Source organism: Felis catus, chromosome A1 (assembly GCF_018350175.1).
Source record: "Felis catus isolate Fca126 chromosome A1, F.catus_Fca126_mat1.0, whole genome shotgun sequence".
In the NCBI taxonomy this organism is placed as follows: domain Eukaryota; kingdom Metazoa; phylum Chordata; class Mammalia; order Carnivora; family Felidae; genus Felis; species Felis catus.
Genome location: NC_058368.1, coordinates 11289301 through 11309948, shown reverse-complemented (window position 1 = coordinate 11309948; position 20648 = coordinate 11289301). Strand labels below are relative to the sequence as shown.

Sequence of the window (20648 nt, the reverse complement as noted above, 5' to 3'; positions counted from 1 at the left end):
CGATAGACCACAGATCTAGATGAAACCCCCAGCCCAATATCCAATTTAGTTTCCCCTGTAGCTCCTTGCAAGGGTACCAGAAGCTTAAACCAGAGTGGATTCACTTAATGCATCCAGAGATGTGAATAATTGATGCTTGTATTTCATTTATTATATACATTAGAGCTAGAACTGCACCTGATTGTTAACATTTCATAGAGGAGACAACAATGAGGGATCGCATTTAAATGCTTTGTTGGAGGCATAGGCTGGCAACAGGGCTGCGATGAAAAATCAAGTTTCTTGTCTGTTGGCCAAATTAGAGGGAGGAGAGCGGACGAAAGAGGCAGCCTGAGAAGTGTGGTTGAAAATTCTTGAAGGTACAGACTTCCGGTTATAATGTAACTAAGTCCTGGGGATGTCATGTACAGCATGGAAACTGTAGTAACAACACAGTATTGTAGATTTAAAAGTTGCTACCAAGGTAGATCTTAATCATTCTCATTGCTAGAAAAAAAATCTTTGTAACTGCGTGGTGATGGTTGTTACTACACCTATCGTGGTGATCATTTTGCAATATATACCTATATCAAATCATATGTTATACACCTAAAACTAATACCAATTTGCCTAAAATGAATTCACCTAAAACTAATATAATGTTATATCATTTATATGTCAATGATATCTCAATAAAATGCGGTGGGCAGGAGGGGAAGAAAATCAGTTTGAACTGACGACTAGCTTTAAGAAAATTAGATAGTTCTCTCTCTGAGGTTTGCAATAAATGTAAGCACATGAATGGGAAAAAGAAAGTTCTTGAAATTTTCTGAACTTGCTTTACTTAGTTGAATAATCCAGACTTTCCCAATTTGGGCCACTGGCTTCACAGTGTGGCCTGGCACGATAATGTTCCTACTTGTTTCTGAGACCCCGACCCTCAAGAACTCAGTATGTTTTCCTCTCGGAAAGCTTTTGAAAACCATTCTGTGTAGGCTCAGCTCAAATCCCTGATTTCATTTTCTAGATTTTCACAATTTATATCCAAGTAAGCCTCCAGTATTCTTCTAGAGACACAGTGAGATAGTGGGGTGCTGTCTTCTCTTGTATACTTTCTTTGTTTGCTTCTGTCGCCTCCCAGAGTACAAGTCCCTAAAGGATCCAGACCAGGTCTGCTTAAACCAGCTTTGGTTGTCCTCTCATAGCCATGCAAGATTTTAGGACAACCATCTGATAGTAACAGTAAATGGCCAACAGCAGGCATCGAATTGCCCTGCTGAAGCATCTATTCCTTTTTAAAAAAATGTTTATTTATTTATTTTGAAAGAGAGCGAGAGAGCGAGAGAGAGCACATAAGCAGGGGAGGGGAAGAGAGAGGGATAAAGAGACCCCCAAACAGGCTCAGCACAGAGTCCAACATGGGGCTTGATCTCATGAACCATGAGATCATGACCTGAGCTGAAATTAAGAGTTGGATGCTCAACCCACTAAGCCACCCAGGCGCCCCCTCTATTCCTTTGGAATGAACACAGGGAGGAAGTAGCAGGGTGGCCTCCAAAGAAATATACCAGAAGATTTGGTTGGTTGATACCAATTCTTCAATGATGATGATGGTGATGACTGAGCACTTAGTGGGTGCTAAGGATTACACCAGGAGCTCCACACATTCCCTCTATCCCTCTCGACTGTTCTATGTGCTAGGAGTACATCACATTACTCGAATTTTGCAAATGATAAAAAAGGGAGATTGACTGGCTGCCTCCAGGCCACATGACCTAAAGAGGTTGAATCAAGATTCAAATTCAGATCAGACTGAACGAAAAGTTGTTTTGTCTTTGGCTTTATCCATTCTTGTCCATTAAATAAACAAAGTCAAGATTATGGGTGCTTTTGCTTTTGAAAAGCTGGAGAGTCTTGTTTTTGGAAGAGTTTATTGAGAAGGTAATTGCCTGTGACTACAGTGACAGATGCTATATAAATGGAGAGACTCCTAGATAATGAGAATGTATATTCTGAGACTGTGTCCAACTGCTAAGAGTCAACCCACCTCTCCTCTTCACATATTGCTAAGGTGAAGCAGGTGACCCTATCAATGAAAAATGAGGTATCCTTAGATGCTCCAAGGCAGAAGGCTGAGAATCAGTGTTAGTTATACTTAGCAGATTTGAGGGTATCACCTGCTAAGGAGTACAAAGGACAAAACAAAATCCACTATTATCAGTTTAGAGGTTGGCAAAATGACCCTGAGAAGCACAGGTTCTTACAAAGACATTCCTTGTAAGCTACTATATTAACTTTATATCTATTCACCCATCTATCCATTCACTTATTCATACACTCATTCATTTATTCAAAAACTATTTACCGTATACTGTATATAAAGCAGAGTCCTAGATATGGGGACCTGCTGTGTGTGTGTGTGTGTGTGTGTGTGTGTGTGTGTGTGTGTGTATGTAAAGATGAATCAGACACAATTATTGCCTCTAAGGAACTTACTGACTAGTATAATGTTTAACTTTACAAAATCTGTATCCCCCATCCACCCGCCATAAAAATATACATTTTACATTATGGGCTGGTATACATACACATGACTCAAATTTTTGTTAAGCAATATTTACCCTTCATACCTATACTGTACTCTAATATTTTCTATTCTAGCCTACTTTAGTATTCTATTTCAATAAAGACAGTGCAGTTTGCATGAGAGAATGATACAGTGCTTCAGACAGATTTATAGGTGTGTATATCCACATTTGCACAGTTGTATGGAGTCAGCAGGAAAGAAACCAAGTAAACCTTTTTGATGATGAGGTACTGAGAAGTACCCCAGGTGGGACCTGGAAAGATAGGATGAAAGACAGCCAGGAGGAAGAGATCAGTGGCCATCTAGGAAGGAGGCAGAGAAGCACAGAAGTGAAACATGGGTTCATAGAGGTGCAGGGGGGAAGAAAGACAGGTGGTCTTTCACAGAGCGAAAGGGTGTGAAATGAAGGTTTCGACCAAGAAAATTAAAGGCCCAGGGTTGTACTTAGGGAAGATTCATCAGATAGGATCAGAAGAGAAAGAATTGGCGACAGTCTTTCAACTCTTTGTTTTACTCTTTTTGCAACCCCCCCCCCGCCCCCACCAACCTTGCCATGGGAACTTCTGCTTGCACATGAACCTCACAGTGCAAAGGCCCACCCTCATCTGCATGAGAAGCAAACCAAGAATCCAGCAGAAGACTGGCAGGAAAGTGGACTAAGAAAACTCAAAATCTCACATGCTATATAAGTACTTGGAAACGATGAGTGAAATATATGATTCTTTCAAAATGCCGAAGTAAGTACACAAGAAATGAGAAGGGAAATTAAAAGCAAGAAGTTATGAGGTGACATGGTAGCTGCCCTAGGAGAGGATTACTGGTCTCATTAGCCTACAGGCCTTTTTTGTTGTCTACTTGGGGACAGGAAACAAAGCTGTGGGCCTTTGAGAGGTGGGACATTGGAAATAAGACACTTAAGTCTAGTTCTAAGCAATGAAACAATAGGCAGGGGAAAATCTATCCACTGGCACAGGAAGATGAAAAGATGTTCCGGCAGTCCCCGCCTGGGTTCTGGGTAACAACAACAACAACAACGCCTTCCCTGAGAATTTGAAATCATAGTCCCAAGTACTACATGAGTTTGGGGTTTGCTTTTATCACCTTCTAGATACATAAACTCCCAAGCCAACATAATATTTGGCCCCAGATAATGATAACTCTGGGACTAATCTAAAGGGGACACAGAGGTGTCTAGGTGGCTCAGTCTGTTAAGTATCCTACTCTTGATTTTGGCTCAGGTCATATTTCACAGTTCATGGGATCAAGCCCCAAGTTGGGCTCTGTGCTGGCAGCATGGAGCCTGCTTGGGATTCTTTCTCTCCCTTTCTCTCTGTCCCTCCTCCACTCACCTTCTCTCTCTCTCTCTCTCCTTCTCTCTCAAAATAAATAATCATTAAAAAAATAAAAAATAAAAGACACACAAAAAATGTATGTTTAAGGTGATCAAAGACATAGAATAGAAACTGTAAACTTAAGAAACAAAATACACCTAAATAGATTTTAAAAGACAAGCAAACAGCACTCCCAGAAATGAAAAATACAGTCACCAAAATTATAATTCTTAATGGGCAAGTTAAACAACAGATTAGACATAGCTCAAGAAAGCATTAATGAATTGAAGATAGGCCCGAGAAAATTACTCAGACTGCAGTAGCAAGAGATAAAAATAATAAAAGAAGGGTAAAAAGATATGAAATACGGCATGAGGATGTCTAATATCTATTTAATAGGGATGCCAGAAAAAGAGAAGAGGGAAAATGGAAGAATGGCAATATTCAAATAATTAATAACTAAGAGTTTTCCAGAATTGATGAAAGACATAAACCATCAATTCAAGAAGCGTGAGAGTCTCCAACAAGAAAATAAAAATAATGCCACAGCTAAACACAGTGTAGTGAAACTGAAAACCACCACAGGCAGAGAAAAACCATAAAAGCCAATGGAACAAAAGTCAATAATCCAGAAATAACAAGTCAACCAAAGACTTTCCCCCAGCAGTGATAGTGGCAACATAGTGAAATATACCACCAAAAGTCTAGAGGGAGAATAAATGTCAAAGTAGAATTCTATTCCCAGCTGAACTATTACTGATAGCTGAGGGATAAGTAAAGACCTCTTAGATAAATAAGACCGAGTGATTTACCACCCACTGACTCTTACTTAAATAATTACAGAAAACATACTTTGGGAAGAAGAAAATTTATGTATTTATTTAAAAAAATATTTTTTTAAAGTTTATTTATTTTTTTGCGAGAGAAATAAAGTGTGCGCAAGTGGGGGAGTGGAAGAGAGAGAGAGGGAGACACAGAATTGGAAGCAGGCTCCAGGCTCTGAGCTGTCAGCACAGAGACTGATGGGGGGCTCAAACTGCTGAACTGTGAGATCATGACCTGAACCAAAGTTGGATGTAACCGACTGAATCACCCAGGGGCCTTGGGAAGAAGAAAATGTAAACAGAGGGAAAGAGTAGGAGACAAAAGGAATGAACATCCCTATTATTTTTTTCTATACTTTTTAAAATTTGAAATAAAAATTTTAAAAAGCCACAGATAATCCAAGTTAGCTTAAGACACTTGGCATGGGAAAGGTAAAATAGTGGTAGGACTGGGCAAAAGCAAATGCTATCAACTAAGCCCATGAAGTGGGGCGCCTGGGCGGCTCAGTCGGTTAAATGTCCAACTTGATTTCAGCTCAGGTCATGATCTCACGGTTCACGAGGTTGAGCCCTCACGTTGGGCTCCTCACTTGACAGCTTGGAGACTGTTTGGGACTCCATCTCTCCCTCTCTCACTGCCCCTCCTCTCTTTTGTCTCTCAAAAATAAATAAATAAACTTAAAAAAAAAAACTAACCCCATGAAGCAATACTGACTATTGCTGACAATTACAGACTGATCCACCAATATTAATAGATATGACCTGAGCATCTTTTGAGCACAAGGAACAATACTGCTAAACTAGTGAAGAATGTTTGCAAAGAACAACAAGCTAAAATGTAATTTTGGTAGAATATTTTTCCTTCCTGTCTTTTATTTTCATTAAAGTTAGCTATTTGGATATTGGAAACTCATAGATACAACTTTAATTTTGATGTTGTGTATAACTGATCCCACGCAGGCTGATGTGGAATGTTGAAGAACTTAGTCTTTTGAAAGTAAACTGAAAAATAGAGATTCCTGAGTATTGCCATAAGTAATAAATCTCTACTTCCAACTTTTTGAAATTTACCCTTACCACTCCCCTACTAGTTCCAATTACATTAAAGAAAAAGAAAACAACTTTGTGATTTGATACAAAGCTACATAAACTCAGGCTTTTAAAGGATTCAATGTCTTTCAAATAGACCTATCTGAGCAAGAGAAATAGTAGTGAGCCTTTATTGGAATTCACTTTAAATGTATTATACAAACATCAAAAATAACACCTCTTGGGGTGCCTGGGTGGCTCAGTCAGTTAAATGTTCGACTCTTGATCTCTGCTCAGGTCATGATCTCCTGGTTTGTGAATTCGAGCCCCGTGTTGGGCTCTGTGTGGGCAGTGTGGAGTCTGCTTGGGACTATGTCTCTCTCTCTCTCTCTCTCTGCCCCTCCCATGCTCACGCTCCCTCTCTCTCTCTCTAATAAATAACGCTCCTCTCTCTCAAAAAAAAAAAATAAATAAATAACACCTCTTGCTATGGCTACAGAACTAACAAATGCACAGTAACATTTTTCGAATCCAGCAGTGAGCCGCAAAATCGACTCACGTGTATTGCCCCGTAAGTGCACAAGTACAAGGACAAAAATTACTAAGCATGTTTCAGCAGACCAGAAACGGATATGGCACGGAAGCTTACGTCTCTGCCAAAAAGTACAGGGGGAAATAAATAGCCCCTTTTTATAAAAAGCAACAATACTGAAATTTGATTGATACATTTCTTGAACATAATGTTCTTCTACCTGGCACTCAGCATCCAGTGGCCTGTCACTCTAGGCCCACAATAAAGATTTGCTGGTGAAAAGGACTTACACTTTTTCTTTCCCATTTTTCCTGTTTAGGGACGTTTAAGGCGTCTCAATGAAAGGAACAAAATTGTCTACCTCTAATTAAAAGAATGCTATGGCACATAGATTTTCAGACGTGACGTTTAGTCCAAAAAGAAAATGCCATCCAAACAAATGCCAAGCTGAGTGAAGAAAAAGTTAACCCCAAACTACCCCACTTAATAAAGTTTCAAATAATGGCATTTAAACTATTATTTTGGAAAGAGGGATGGCTCAAAAGATGTCAGGGCCTAGTCTTAGCATCTCTTTAAACTTTGGTACAACTTCCCAGCTCCTTAGGGAAATGCACTATGACAAACAACTTCAGAGACCCTGATCTGCCACGGTGAAGGAATAACTCCTCCTTGTGCCTTACTGCTCTCTCCTCCTTAAACTCCCCCGTGACCTCTGGACCCAAGCTGGCTTCCCACCCTCCACCAGGGGAGGGAGTCCGGGCAGCCTCAGAATCTACCCAGGTGCTCAGAGGGTTCCAGGGATCAGCACAATTTGGGGCAATGAGAATTTGGGTACTTGATCTTTGGCCAGTTTAAGTTATAGGAGAGCCCTGTGTTGGTTGGTTGTAAGACATTAAAGAAGGTATCTTCACGTGTGGACGTCCACGTAAAGACGCAACAGAGTGTAGAGGGTTCAGAGGCGGGCTCTGAAGGTACTAGGCTTGAGTTCATATCAACACTGTGTGGCCTTAGGCAACTACTTCGCCCTCTCTGTGCCAACGTTTCCATCTGTAAATGGGGATATAAATACTACCTACCTAAGGTTATTGTAAAGGTTAAAGGAGACACTAAATGAAACACAGTGCCAGGCACATAGTAAGTACTCTAGAAATATTAGCTATTATTAGCAGAAAGAGTAGCAGAAAAATAAATTTCAAAAATAAGTGAATGTGGAAAAGGTACTATACTGAGGTTTAAATGATTAAAACTATAAAACCAAGAAACATTCCATAATAGGAAGGTAGAATTCATAAAGATAACCTCCACTGATCTAATAAAAACTTTAAAATGCAAAATTTGTAACCGTCAGGCAACCATATACTTAACAAATATTCTTGAATTTTGTTTCCCAACTCTTCAATTGTGATTCTTACAAAGGTCATTTTTAACAGATGATGTCGAACATCATCTGCTATGTATTTGTTTAGAGACTTGTTGTGGGTTTAACACCATCATACTTAATTATTTTAAGCTCTGGTGCTGCAAAGCAAACCTCTCAGTGTCTTCTTATGCCCCAGGATCCTCTCAGGAGGTACAAAGCCGAGCTTCATAGAAAAAGCTGTGTCACTCTGGATTCCTTGCCTTTTCTCCTACTGGGTTTCTCCCGCCAAGGTCAGAAAACAAGTAATCTGAATCTGCCCATTGGCCTTTCTTCCTTCCTGACTGTCCTTTTGAGGTTCAGTACTCTGTCTTTAGAGCCCTTGTTAGACCAATTAACATAAGGCTGAAACACATGCCTTATTTTGTAGCAGAATCATCTGCAAAGAAAGATACTGACGTCCACGGACATTATCTGTCTAATAAGGGACCTAAAGGTAAGTGAGCCGAGATCTCCTGTCCTCCGACTTTCAGAAAACAAAGAGGTGTTTCTGAATGACTCACCAAATAACTTCTTCAGACAATAGATCGCTGAGACCCTACGTTCTCAAACTGGAAGTCCAGGAAGCCACTTGAAGAATGATTTTTTTTTCTCATTTACTTTAAAAACAGACAAAAGATTCCGACTCAAGTATAAATGCATGGCAGGGACTCTGAACACAGTTTTTCTAGGACTCACACTTCCTGTTGTTAAATTATGCTTATTACTGTTCTAATGCAGTAATGAAACATGCCACGGAAATGTATTTGCTAAGGATTCTTTTAAAGTCCTTGACTCTCATTTTTTTTTAAGTTTATTTATTTTTCGAGAGAGAGCATGAGTGGGGGAGGGACGGAGAGAGAGGGAAAGACAGAGAGAATCCCAATCAGGCTTCACACTGTCAGTGCAGAGCCTACAAACCGTGGGATCATGACCTGAGCCGCGATCAAGAGCTGGAGTCTCAACTGACCAAGCCACCGAGGCGCCCCTCTCATTTTTTTCCCCTCTAAATCGGGAAACTTAATCATAATCTTTAAAAAAAAATCACCTGTGGAATCAAAAACACCTTTGGAAATCTGGGGGAAAACAATCCATCTTTCCTCAGAGCTTTAAAGTCTACTATATTTAGTATAAAGACGAATTGAGACAGGTGCCGTGGAGCATACTCACCAGAGGCTCTGCCATGATGATGCGAATCTTGCGCTCAGCCTGAGTGGTAAAGTTGACGAATAAACTCTTGAGGACATATTCTCCTGGTTTGCTGTCTGGGTCCACGTTGATGGGTAACATGGTTGGCGGCCCTTTCTCTCTCTGTGTGCCAGAAACAGGTGGAACCGGAGGCTTGATATAACCGTTGCCAACTGGAGAAGCTGAAAAATACAACAGATGTTCTTACTGGCTGAAAATAACATCCTAAATATCCAGATTGGCTGTATTAAGCCATGAATGTACGGATATGAATCATATGAAGAATGCTGCATTTGATGTCATAACCTGGCCGTGTTCTTTAGGAATGGTGTCAGGGGCACTTGAGTGTCTCAGTTGGTTAAGTGTCTAATTTCAGCTCAGGTCACGATCTCACGGTTGGTGGGTTCAAGCCCCGCATCTGGCTCTGTGCGGACAGCTCAGAGCCTGGAGCCTGCTTCAGATTCTGGGTCTCCCTCTCTCTCTGCCCTTCCCCAACTTGTGTGCGCTCTCTCTCTCTGCCTCTCTCTCTGTCTCTCTCTCTCTCTCTCTCTCAAAAATAAATTAATTAATTAAAAAAAAAGGGATGGTGTCAGAATGTAACTATTTTGATTACATTAAGTTTGCAGTATGCCATGTTTGATAATCTCAAAGTATTTCTGGTTATTACATTGTTTTAGGTAAACTATGTTTCTTTTTAAAATTTTTTTAATGTTTACTTTTGAGAGAGAGAGACAGAGTGCAAGTGGCGGGGTGGGTGGGGGGAGCAGAGAGAGAGGGAGACACAGAATCCAAAGCAGGTTCCAGGCTCTGAGCTGTCAACACAGAGCCCAATGTGGGGCTCGAACCCATGAACCATGAGATCATGACCTGAGCTGAAGTTGGATGCCCAACCCACTGAGCCACCCAGATGCCCCTAGGTGAATTATGTTGTAAGCATACAACATAATTGTTGATGTTGAATTATGAATCCTACAACATTTAAGATGTTTTTTGCTTGTTTTTTATGTTTCAGGGAAATGGACTAAGAAAATATATATGGAAAAAAAGTGATTTCCTGTCCTGGTTTTCCTAATGGCCAGGAGCTCTCCGTGCTTCATTCTAAAAAAGGAAAAGACTTCTGGGGTGGTGACTTCCAGAAGTTTCCATGACCCAGAAGTTTCAGAAGCCCATTTGGCTCTTGCTCCTGAAAGAGATGCCCCTCTTGAAAGATAAAAGGCTCAGGCAGTGCCCCATCTATGCCATCCGAGATGTGCATTTGACTTTTCACTCACGCCACCATTTGGCTCAAGTTGGGCTACCTCTCCTCACCTCTTCTAAAATGTGCAGGTTCCCTGCTTGGATTAGATCTTGAACAGAGGCAGCTGTGAGAGTCCCTAGTGAGTGGCCTCCTTTTAGAATGCAACAGAGTCAGACAAGTATTTTAATTTGACAGAGAAAGCAATTTTTATTCGTAAATGAAAATTTCACGTCTCTCTACTTTTTACTGTACTTTGGCACGTCAAACTCTAACATGCGCTATCTCCTTCCACCTAAGTACTTGTGACACGGTTGGTCATGAGAGTCAATGAAAGAAATGTTGAGTTAAGTGGCTTAGGACAGGATGATGATAAAGTAACTTTTGAAAGTTTATTTATCTTGAGAAAGAGAGAACAGGGGAGGAGCAGAGAGAGAGAGAGAGAAAATCCCAAGCAGACTCCACACCGTCAGCATAGAGCCCAACGTGGGGCTCGATCTCACGAACTGTGAGGTCATGACCTGAGCCAAAATCAAGAGTTGGACGCTTAACCAACTGAGCCACCCAGGCGCCCCAATAAAGTAGACTTTTTAAAGGAAGGCTCTCCAGCTCAGGGTGGCTGAATACGGAGATTAAAGAAAAGGTGAAGAAAAAAGGGGACTTCATTTGGATGCTGGTTTGGATAGTAAGAGAAGGGTGGCCTGTCACTGATAATGAAAGAGGGAAAAAGTTCTCCAGGAAAGCTGAATACTTTTCTCAGAACTGAAAATAAACTCAAGTCTTCTCTTCCCTTCTTTCTATCCCAAGTAAAATTCTGAGGAAGCCAATGAAAAATTGTATTTATTTTATTGGATGACAAACACGTCCTTGTGTTAGGGTCTATCTCCTCTTTCTCTATGCTTTCTCTCTAATCCATTCGACCTGCCACACAGTTGAGGGGTCCCTTACATCTGGAGGATCTTCCCATATCTCAACTACCACCCCACTTTATGGCTTCTCAAGTTATAAAACTAAAACATGTTTTATGTATATTATTCCATTTCTTCTCCATTCTTATGAGCCCCATCCTGGTCCAGGCCTTTGGAAACTTATGGCTCAATTACTATAGCAGCCTCTGTGCTGACTTTATGTCATTCCTTTCATATACCAAATTTTTCTTTACCATGGCTTTACATTTTTTTTCAGTTTATTTATTTATTTTGAGAAAGACAGAGACTACGTGAGCAGAGGAGGGTTAGAGAGAGAGGGAGGGAGAGAGAGAGAGCGTCCCAAGCAGGCTCCACACCATCAGTGCAGAGCCCAACACGGGGCTTGAACTCACGAAACCATGAGATCATGGCCTGAGCAGAAACCAAGAGTTAGACGCTTAACCAACTGAGTCACCCAGGTGCCCCTTCACCATGGCTTTAATTATAACTCCCCCCCCCCACAAGATTTTCACTGGCTCTTAATTACCATCCAGCCTTCACACATGGTCTGGTTTTGATAGCCTTCAGCAGTTTGCTTCCACCCTGTCCCCAAGCCAGGCTGATACCCTGGCTGGCCCAGGAGCACACTCTTCTTCCCTATGCCTTCCTCCTTTCTCTCTTCCTGCTCCTTTCCACTCTTCTCTGATCATCTAACTCTCTTGTCCTTTCAGAGCCACGTGTAGATCGATCTCCACAAAACCTACCTCCACCTGCCCACTCTTCCCTGGTAAGTCTGTATTACCAGATTTAGACACTTAACTCATGTTCTTTGGCCTTTTACATCCTACATTACCTAAGAAAGACTCAGAAGATAGCTGACAAGAGAAGTAATTATCAGTTGGTCACACAGTTTTGCCAAGGCTTGGCCCCATAACTGAACCATATACTCTTCTCCGTGTTATCCTCTGAAAGTTCCCGAATAAGACTGTAGCCTCCTAGTCTAATACAGAGTTCTTTATACAGATAATACTCAGTAGATCTCCTTAAGTAACTACCTGAAATGACACCTTACTTTATTTCTGTACATCTTGACTCATAGGGAGGGAGCTCTCAGAGACGAATCAGTAGTTAGAGTCATTAAAGGGAGAGGGTGCAGTATTTGCAAGGAAGAGTCATTAAATAGCACTTGAAGCTGCTTCCTAAAAGGCATGATTGATTCTAATCGGACATATTCAAAATCAGGTGATGCAAATGAAGTTCTGGTCACTCCTCTGCCTTTACCTGCTTCTCCTCAGTGCAGGTGCCTTTTGGAAATGGGAAGCCTGGGATCCCAAGACCAACTTAATAAAGGGACTAAGGTCTCCACGAGGTATTTTCCTCATGTTTCCAGGGCATTGTGCCATAGGGCTGGAAATTGGAATAGAAACTGAGAAAGTCTAAGTGAAGGACAATCTTTCATTACCTTTAGTTTTCCACAGGATTTAATCCATTTCTAGAAGATAGCACTAATCAGCTTGATGTAATTGCAAGATCAGATCCATAATTGAAAGACTCTGGGGCCTAAAAGTCCCGACCCCAGTGAGAGAAATTTCAAGAGTGACCTCTGGCAGTCTTCTGAAATGTTGCGTCTTGAACCAGATAGCTGAACTCCAGATACCAGGATGTGTCTCTGACGAATATTCCATTTAAACGGCCAAGGTACCAATTCACTGCTGTCATAAAAAAAGTTAGTCACCTGTACCTCAGAGCCAGACATCCTTGTGAGTGCAAGAGTCTACACAGCCTTGGAGAGGAACTATCCTAGCCCAGCAGAGCCCTGTGTCAGAGCTGAAAGAGATTCAAGGGGAGGGCGCCCATCATTCCTGTTTTAAACAGATCAGCTGGGCATATAGAGATGCAGTAAAATTTAATGGGGTAAATGTCCTTGAACAAGATCCACTCGGTTTTAATAGCTCTCTGTATCCTACCATAATTGATTCATAACAAATCCTAGCCTTTTGTCGGAATAATTTTCAAAAGTAAACATATGACGTAGCACCTTTCAGGAGCTCAGTTATTTGGTGACAATACATATTCCCTGGTAGTCAAAATTGAGTCACAAAGTCTCTACTAGTCTAACTATGAGAACATTACCACTAGAAAACATCATTAGATTTTTCCCTGTGTACTTGCTTTTAATCTACTCATAATTAAGATCCACTGTCCAGTTTTGAAGTTCACAGTAGTCTGGAAAGAGAAAATTACAAGGAAAGATGCAACATCTTGGGTAGAAACTCTAATAGCAAAAGAAGGGGGGGGGAAGGCACTACTCTAAAAAGACTCTGTAACTTAAAAATGCAGTTGTATGAAGCCATTTGGCACAAGGCCACAGAATCAGACACTCTGACAAGTGTGGGGGCAGTGACAGATCCATCTAGCATGTTGTCACAACTAACATTCATGATGATGACCTTAAGTCCTATGGAAAAGCTAAAATAAGTTTGATATGTAGTCCTGTATTTGAGAAGGTGGGAAGAAGAGTGATGTAAATTTCCAAAAGGTAAACCTAAAAAAAAGGTTTGGGGTATAAAGGGTAAATAACAACCTTAAGAATTTCACTCTGAAGAATTAATCTCTTTCTTCATAGGTCTGATTTTTTTTTTTTTTGAGAAAAAGAGAGAGAGAGAGAGACAGAGACAGAGAGAGGGAGAGGGGGGGGGCAGAGAGAGAGAGAGAGAGAGAGAGAGAGAGAGAGAGAGAGAGAGAGAATCTTAAGCAGGATCCATGCCCAGAGTAAGCCCTACTCGGAGCCCTGATCTCATAACCATGAGATCAGGACCTGAGCCAAAACCAAGAATAGGTCGCTCAACTGACTGACCCACCCAGGTGCCCCCATAAGTCTAATTTTTAACTGGAACTTATTTTTTATTGCAACAGACAAACCACCAATGCAGTAATAGTCACACTTTGGCCCCTTTCTGGCTCTGCCGAAGCAGGCATTACTGTCTGAATCGACTCTTCCCACCACGGTGTTGCCACTACTTTCTGTCCAGCCAGGCAAGCAAGTCGCCGGAGGTCAGGATTCCCTCCCACCTTCGCGGAGACCGTGCCATCCAGCTGCCTCCATGGTGGGGCCTCTGGAAATAGGGATCCCTGATGATGAAAGGGTCCTGACAGGTCACTGTTATCTTCCCCACCTAAAAAGACATGTTGAAGGAACGATTTAATTTGCTAGATTAAACGCTTTCTCTCATTTAAATTTTCCTGCATGTGATAACTTTTTGAGCTTCCTCTCCATCTGCTTTAACCATCTCTCCTTCTCTTCTTCAGCTCCTCTCCCTATTTGCACACATCAGCTCAACGTCCCTAGAAAGTCACTCCGACCTGGGTTCCCGTGGGCGGGGAACGGAGGCGCGGGCCACAAGGGCATCACGTTCAGTTATTAACCAGGACCTTCCTTACTGAAACTTTTGGGAATTTGCTTTCTGTTTAGATTTTCTCATTGACATTTTCCTCTTGGATTTGACACGTTCTAATTTTTCTCCATTGCCTTCTTGTATCTTAAACGGGTTTTGCCGATGCTATTATTTTAGCCCAAATTCGGTTTCTATTTGGGTTTGCAGGATGGCTTCAGGAGCTCCTTCCCCCTGTTCCCTGAGTCTCTATTTCTTCTAGTAAGCAGGGCCCATTCCTTAGTCTGGAAGAAATCTGTTTGAGGCTTTTGTGGCCCATTCATTAGCTCTTTATTAGATCTATTTCTAACTGCAAACGATGATCTCCTGAACGTGACTATTTTTTTCCCCAGTGTCATTGACTAATAACATGATTTTTAGGCTGGCCGCTCTTAGCTGGCTAAGGTCTTCAGTAAACTTTCCCTGAGTTGCCAACATTTCCAGGAATTATTAACTTCCAAACTGCGACACCAATACAAATACCCCACAACTCATAGTTTGGCTACGTTTTTATTATGTCACTGAAAGGAAAGTTAATGTTATAATGAGTTTCCTCACATGAATGTCCCAGAGGCTGTAAGTGGCCCCACAGGTTACAGGACAACAACTGGTTTCCTCAGTCAGATTTTCAGAGAAGTTGATCCCCTCACTTGTTAAGGCTGTCATTCATTCGTTCACTCATTCATTTCGACCAATATTTCTTTAACGAGTACCTGGGTTTCCAGCACTGTTCTAGGCCCTGGGAAGGTAGCAGTCAACACATAGTTCCCCCTCTCACAGAGTTTACGGTTTGCTGAAGCAGGACCATACAATCCGCAATGTTTTGTACACACACACGCACATATACACCGCAAGTCAAACTGCAAGTCAGATCGCAGTACGTTCAAAAATGAAGGGAAATTAAGCACAGTGAGGGAATAGAGGAATGTTCAAATGTTGGGTTTGGAACTGCCGTGGAGAACGAGAGCCATGTGCATTCTTGGCGTCTAAGGAAATCCAAACACACTTGGGTTGGGCAGGATCTGCTTCTCTGACCCATCCCTTTGACCTGCCCATTTTTGCATCTGTTCTGGTTGGGAATGAGAATTTTAACCAGGCTGTGAAGAGCATGAATCAAAATGCCCATCGGACACGCAGCCTTTTCACCTCCCCTCACAAAGTATATAACTCAGGAAAGAGGCCCATCCTTGCCGGCTTTTTTCCCCACTTATAAAGACAGACAAGCGCAGAGTTAGTTGTTGACAATATTCAGTGCTTGCTCTGATGTTCCCAGAATGGGAATCAGACTCTGAGCGTTTGAAATAAAGAAGAAATGGTTTCCTTTTCTTTTGAAGTGCCCCTGAGATTATATGGCGGTCACTGTTCAAAGTCGCTACTCCTCTTAGAAATGGAGGTCTGTTAAAACAACTCTATTTCCTACAGATCACTGTAACCTATCTTTTAACACAGGAGTAGATTGATTAGATTTCTTTGTTCACAGTTGGATATATGTTATTCTTTCTGCCAGTTCTCAGCACCTCATTCGTTTTGTGGGTTCTAAGGGCAAATCCTGTCAGTACCCAAGTGCTGGGATCCTTCTTGAAGACTTGATGTTCCCCCCCCCCCCCGCCCCAATCCCTCTTTTCCTGTAAGACTTTTTCTGTTTACTGGCATTACAGGAACATTTCATAAAACATAACAAACCCAGAATGACGCAGCTACTGTGAGAACATGTCACACTGTGTATAGAACTATAATAAATTGTCCACTAATGCATTTATAAGGGTGCTTAAGAAATGGTATTTTAAAAGGTACTGCAAATACTCAAAGTGACCAGAAACTTTAAAAGTCATGCAAAATACATTAGGATAAAAAGAAGAAAAAATCCTGCAAATGTGATAGGAAGAATTATTTTCCTCTGAAGGGTATTCTTAAGAAACGGAAAATGTTGAGATTTAAAGAAACAATTAGTTTGAGCAACAGAAAAACATTTCTTAACAAAGAGATGGATAACTCTTAATTTTATATGTTTCAAAACTGGTCAAGAAGAGAGTACAAGGCAAAAATACTCAGAAATGCTTTTTGCCTTGGAAGAAAAATATATTCAATGGCATGGTAAGTCCCTCTTAACTAATTTCTGTAAAATTCTGGTAATGTGAAATGTTCCTTGTGTTTTCATTGATGAAATGCATTCTTCCTTTCTCAGGCTACTTCACTCTCTCCATTCTCTAGTCCTCAAATTGTGTGCCTTCGAGTTTCAGGGTCCACAAGATGGCTCTAAGATAGTTACTGTCTCTTTTTTTTATATATATAAATTTTGTTTTTACATTTATTTATTTATTTATTTATTTAAAAAAAATTTTTTTTAACGTTTTATTTTTATTTTTGAGACAGAGAGAGACAGAGCATGAACAGGGGAGGGGCAGAGAGAGAAGGAGACACAGAATCGGAAACAGGCTCCAGGCTCTGAGCCGTCAGCACAGAGCCCAACGCGGGGCTCGAACTCACGGACCGTGAGATCATGACCTGAGCTGAAGTCGGATGCTTAACCGACCGAGCCACCCAGGCGCCCCTACATTTATTTATTTTTGAGAGACAGAGTGAGACAGAGCGTGAGCAGGGGGAGGGGCAGAGAGAGAAGGAGACACAGAATCCGAAGCAGACTCCAGGCTCTGAGCAAGAGTTCAGCACAGAGCCTGACACGGGGCTCAAACCCACAAACCGTGAGATCATGACCCGAGACGAAGTCGGATGCTCAACCGACTGAGCCACCCAGGTGCCCCATGATAAATAATGTCTTTAATACTCAAAAATAATCTTGGAAGGCCAACCCCTCTCACTTTTACAGATAAGACCATGTAGGTGAAGAGAGGTTAAGTGTCTTGCCTAAGGTCACAGAGTGGTTGACCCAGGATCCGATCCCATGTATATCTTCTGAGCTTCTTGTATGATCCTGAATTTAAAAACAAACCAGTTGTTTATGAGGAAGACTGAATAAAATAAGTTCCCTTACCCACAGTTTGGCCCTGGTATGAGCCAGTTTGGGGACTTCAGGGGATGAAGAAATAAAATACAGATGTTGTGATTTGGAGAATGTGCCAGCCACAGAGGTCCATCCTGCCAAGTTCTCTGTCCCCTTAAACTCGAATGCATCTTTTAGCTAGTATAAGGGCTTTGGGAAGGCTAAGAGTATAAAACAGAGCCAAGAATTGAAGACCCATAAAATATACGAAATCTGATTGCTGACATACATTAGAAAGATCTAGAGACCATTCCTTCCTAGATATACTGATGATATCAACTTTAACTGGTTGTTATTCTAACAAGGAGCAAGGGAACTTCTGTTCAGTCTGCAACCTCTCCACACCATTTTTGTCTTTGAGACTGGATACCCGGGAGAGAGTGAAGGAGTTCAATAAAGAGAAAGTAGGCATCAAGTCACTGCCCTGTTTTCTTTTCTCTCTTCCTTTGACTTACAGTATTTTATCTTACAGAAATGACAGTAACACTTCAATGATTGCCTTTCTAAATGTCTGTCATCTGCTAAGATGCAATTACATGGACCTTCCCCAATTTTCAAAGTAGGTACTGTCATCAGAGCCTGAACAAATGTCTGCCAAGATCTGTGAGCAAAGGAAGATGAGGTTACATTGACATTTCAAGGTCCTTTCTCACCAAAAGGAGATCGAATAACCTTCTAGAGGCAGGATAATCCTGAATTTCAACTTCCTTCTTCTCAGCAAAACAGACAAACTGCTCTCATTCATGTGCCCTCCACTGACTAGCCTCTCTTCCTTCTCTCCTTTTCTTTTCTTCTCCATTTTCTTCCTCTTCTGGCTTATTTTGTGCAGCACAAATCTCATTAATTTGCCATGCATTAGGTCAAACTTTGGGATAAACTGGACAAGGCTTTGTATTTTGTTTTTAATGGCAACTTTCAAAAGGCTATGCTGATTTACAATGTGAATCGGTGGTGATCAGAATCTCGGCATGTCAGATTTGCCTGGAAGGCTGCACCCCACCTGATTCAGCAGGTCTGGGATGGGGCTCAATAAGCTGCATTTCTAACCAGTGATAACCAGTTCTAACTAATCCTAACTAGGCATAACCGGATTATGCCAATGCTGTTGGCCCAGGAGTATAGTTTGATGTCTCTGATATAAATAAATGGGAAAACAAAGAGGACCAATTAATCCAGTTAATAACATTGTTTTTCATTCCATTTGCCTATAGATATGCTTCATTAACTTTAACTAAGTTAATGCTCTGGAGGCAAAACATAGGAAGAACACCAAATGGGGAGTCAAAGGTCCTAGTATGGCTCCATATGAACTTGGGGGATGAACTTGTACCAACTGGGCTTCAGTTTCCTTATCTGTCATTTTTAAAGAATCCAGGCCAGGTTGTCCTTTCCAGCACCAGTATTCATTCTATGACTATATAAAATATATAGTCAAAATTAATAAAACATCACTTATTCAATACTTGCACAGTTCAAAGAATTAACACTTACCCATCAACAGATGAATGGATAAGGAAGATGTGGTATGGATGTATGTTTACATATACCTACGGTGCATGTTTCGTGGCATTTGTGACAACATGGATGCACCTGGAGGGTATGATGTTAAGTGAAATAAGTCAGACTGAGAAAGACAAACACCATAGGATTTCACTCACATGTGGAATCTAAAAAAAACAAGCAGAATCAAACCTATTAACACAGAGAACAAACTGATGGTTGACAGAAGGGTACAGGGATGGTCAGAATGGGTAAAGGGGAGCAGGAGGTACAGTCTTCTGGTTATGGAGTGAATACATCACAGAGATGAAAGGCACAGTATAGGGAATATAGTCAATGGTACTGTAATCGCTTGTATGGTGACAGATGGGAGCTACATTTGTGGTGAGCATAACATATAAGCTTGTTGAATCACTCTTGTACACCTGCAACTGATGTAACATTGTATGTCAGCTATACTCAAAATTTTTTTTAAAGATTAACATTTGCTTTCCCTTGAATTACTATGAATTAGTGAGATTCTATCATCTATCCTCTCTATGTGGGAAAGCTTTACGAATGATCCTAGCCTTTCCCCTTATTCTCTGGCTCCACTCCCTTTCCTGAGACTAGCAAGTGAGACTAGTCCTGACCACTAGCAACTTCCTCTATTATGGGTGGACACACAAGGAAGCCTGTCTTTATTCCTAGTTGTAAACCCAAGACTTGTGTTAACATTAAAAAAGAATTATGTACTGAGAGTCTTTCACAAAACTCTATACTAACTAGGCATTATCTCTTTTCCAGGCCATCAATTAGCCAGACATTATGGAATAGATGGCACTCGACTCAGGTCTTGAAGGACTCTGATAGGTAGAGATGAGAAAGGGGCAACCCAGGCACAGGGAATAGCATGGCAGGTGCACGCGTCTGCTAAGAATCTCTCCTCGTTCCTCCCTCCTCTCACCCTCCTACCACACATCCCTATCTTAGCACACATGTTCAAACTTTCTCTTCACAAAGGGACTGTAAAGTCCTCAAGAACAAGACTACATCTTGTCTTTATTCCACGTATTTAGCACAGTATCTGGCATACCTAATTAAACAACTGTGCTTGCTTAATCTTTGTTGAATGGAACCCAGCTGATTCCATAATACAGTCTTCGTGTGAATGAAATAATGGAGCAACTACATATATATGAAAAACTTAAACTCTCAAGTCCTATAAAAAAATAGAGGTGTTTAGTTCTTATTATTAGAATTAAGGTTTTGAAGGGCAAGCCAATGTGAGTTTAGACTATATTTGGAGGACAACTGGGAGTTAGCAGATTTCTGGGAAGAATGCTGAGCTGATGTTACTGTGTAGGGTGGGCTCAAGAAGGGCCATTTGAGGGACAACACAAATTAAAGACCATTGCAGCTACTATGGGAAAAAGAACAAAGATGGAATCTGAAACAGGATAGAAGACAGTGCATCTTACACAAGTGAACCTGAAATCCAGTCCTATCACTATTCCCCAGTAAAGAAAACATGCACCCACTGTAGGTTTCCTGATGTGACGTTACAATAATTAAAGTGTTTAAGAAGCATTTTTAGAGTATCAACTCTAGAAGCCTTTTCAAAATTCCCTACCAGTGGCAAGATATTGGCTAGAGTTATGACACTCAACCACTGAAAATGGTGTTGGCTGTGTACTCCTGAATGACAGAGGGGCTCTCAGGCTCCTAC

The 20648-nt window shown here is 41.2% G+C and overlaps 1 protein-coding gene across 10 annotated transcripts in view; it reads right to left on the bottom strand.

Annotated features, from left to right (window-relative positions):
• FRY (FRY microtubule binding protein) overlaps nucleotides 1-20648 on the bottom strand; it is a 445567-nt gene that overhangs the window by 206811 nt on the left and 218108 nt on the right. For all 10 annotated transcript variants that reach the window (XM_045051411.1, XM_045051389.1, XM_045051146.1 and 7 more), the window contains one exon: nucleotides 8849-9048. In XM_045051411.1, the coding sequence (XP_044907346.1) occupies nucleotides 8849-8968 (120 nt within the window). In that variant the 5' untranslated portion in view covers nucleotides 8969-9048. The remainder of the gene's footprint in view (nucleotides 1-8848; nucleotides 9049-20648) is intronic.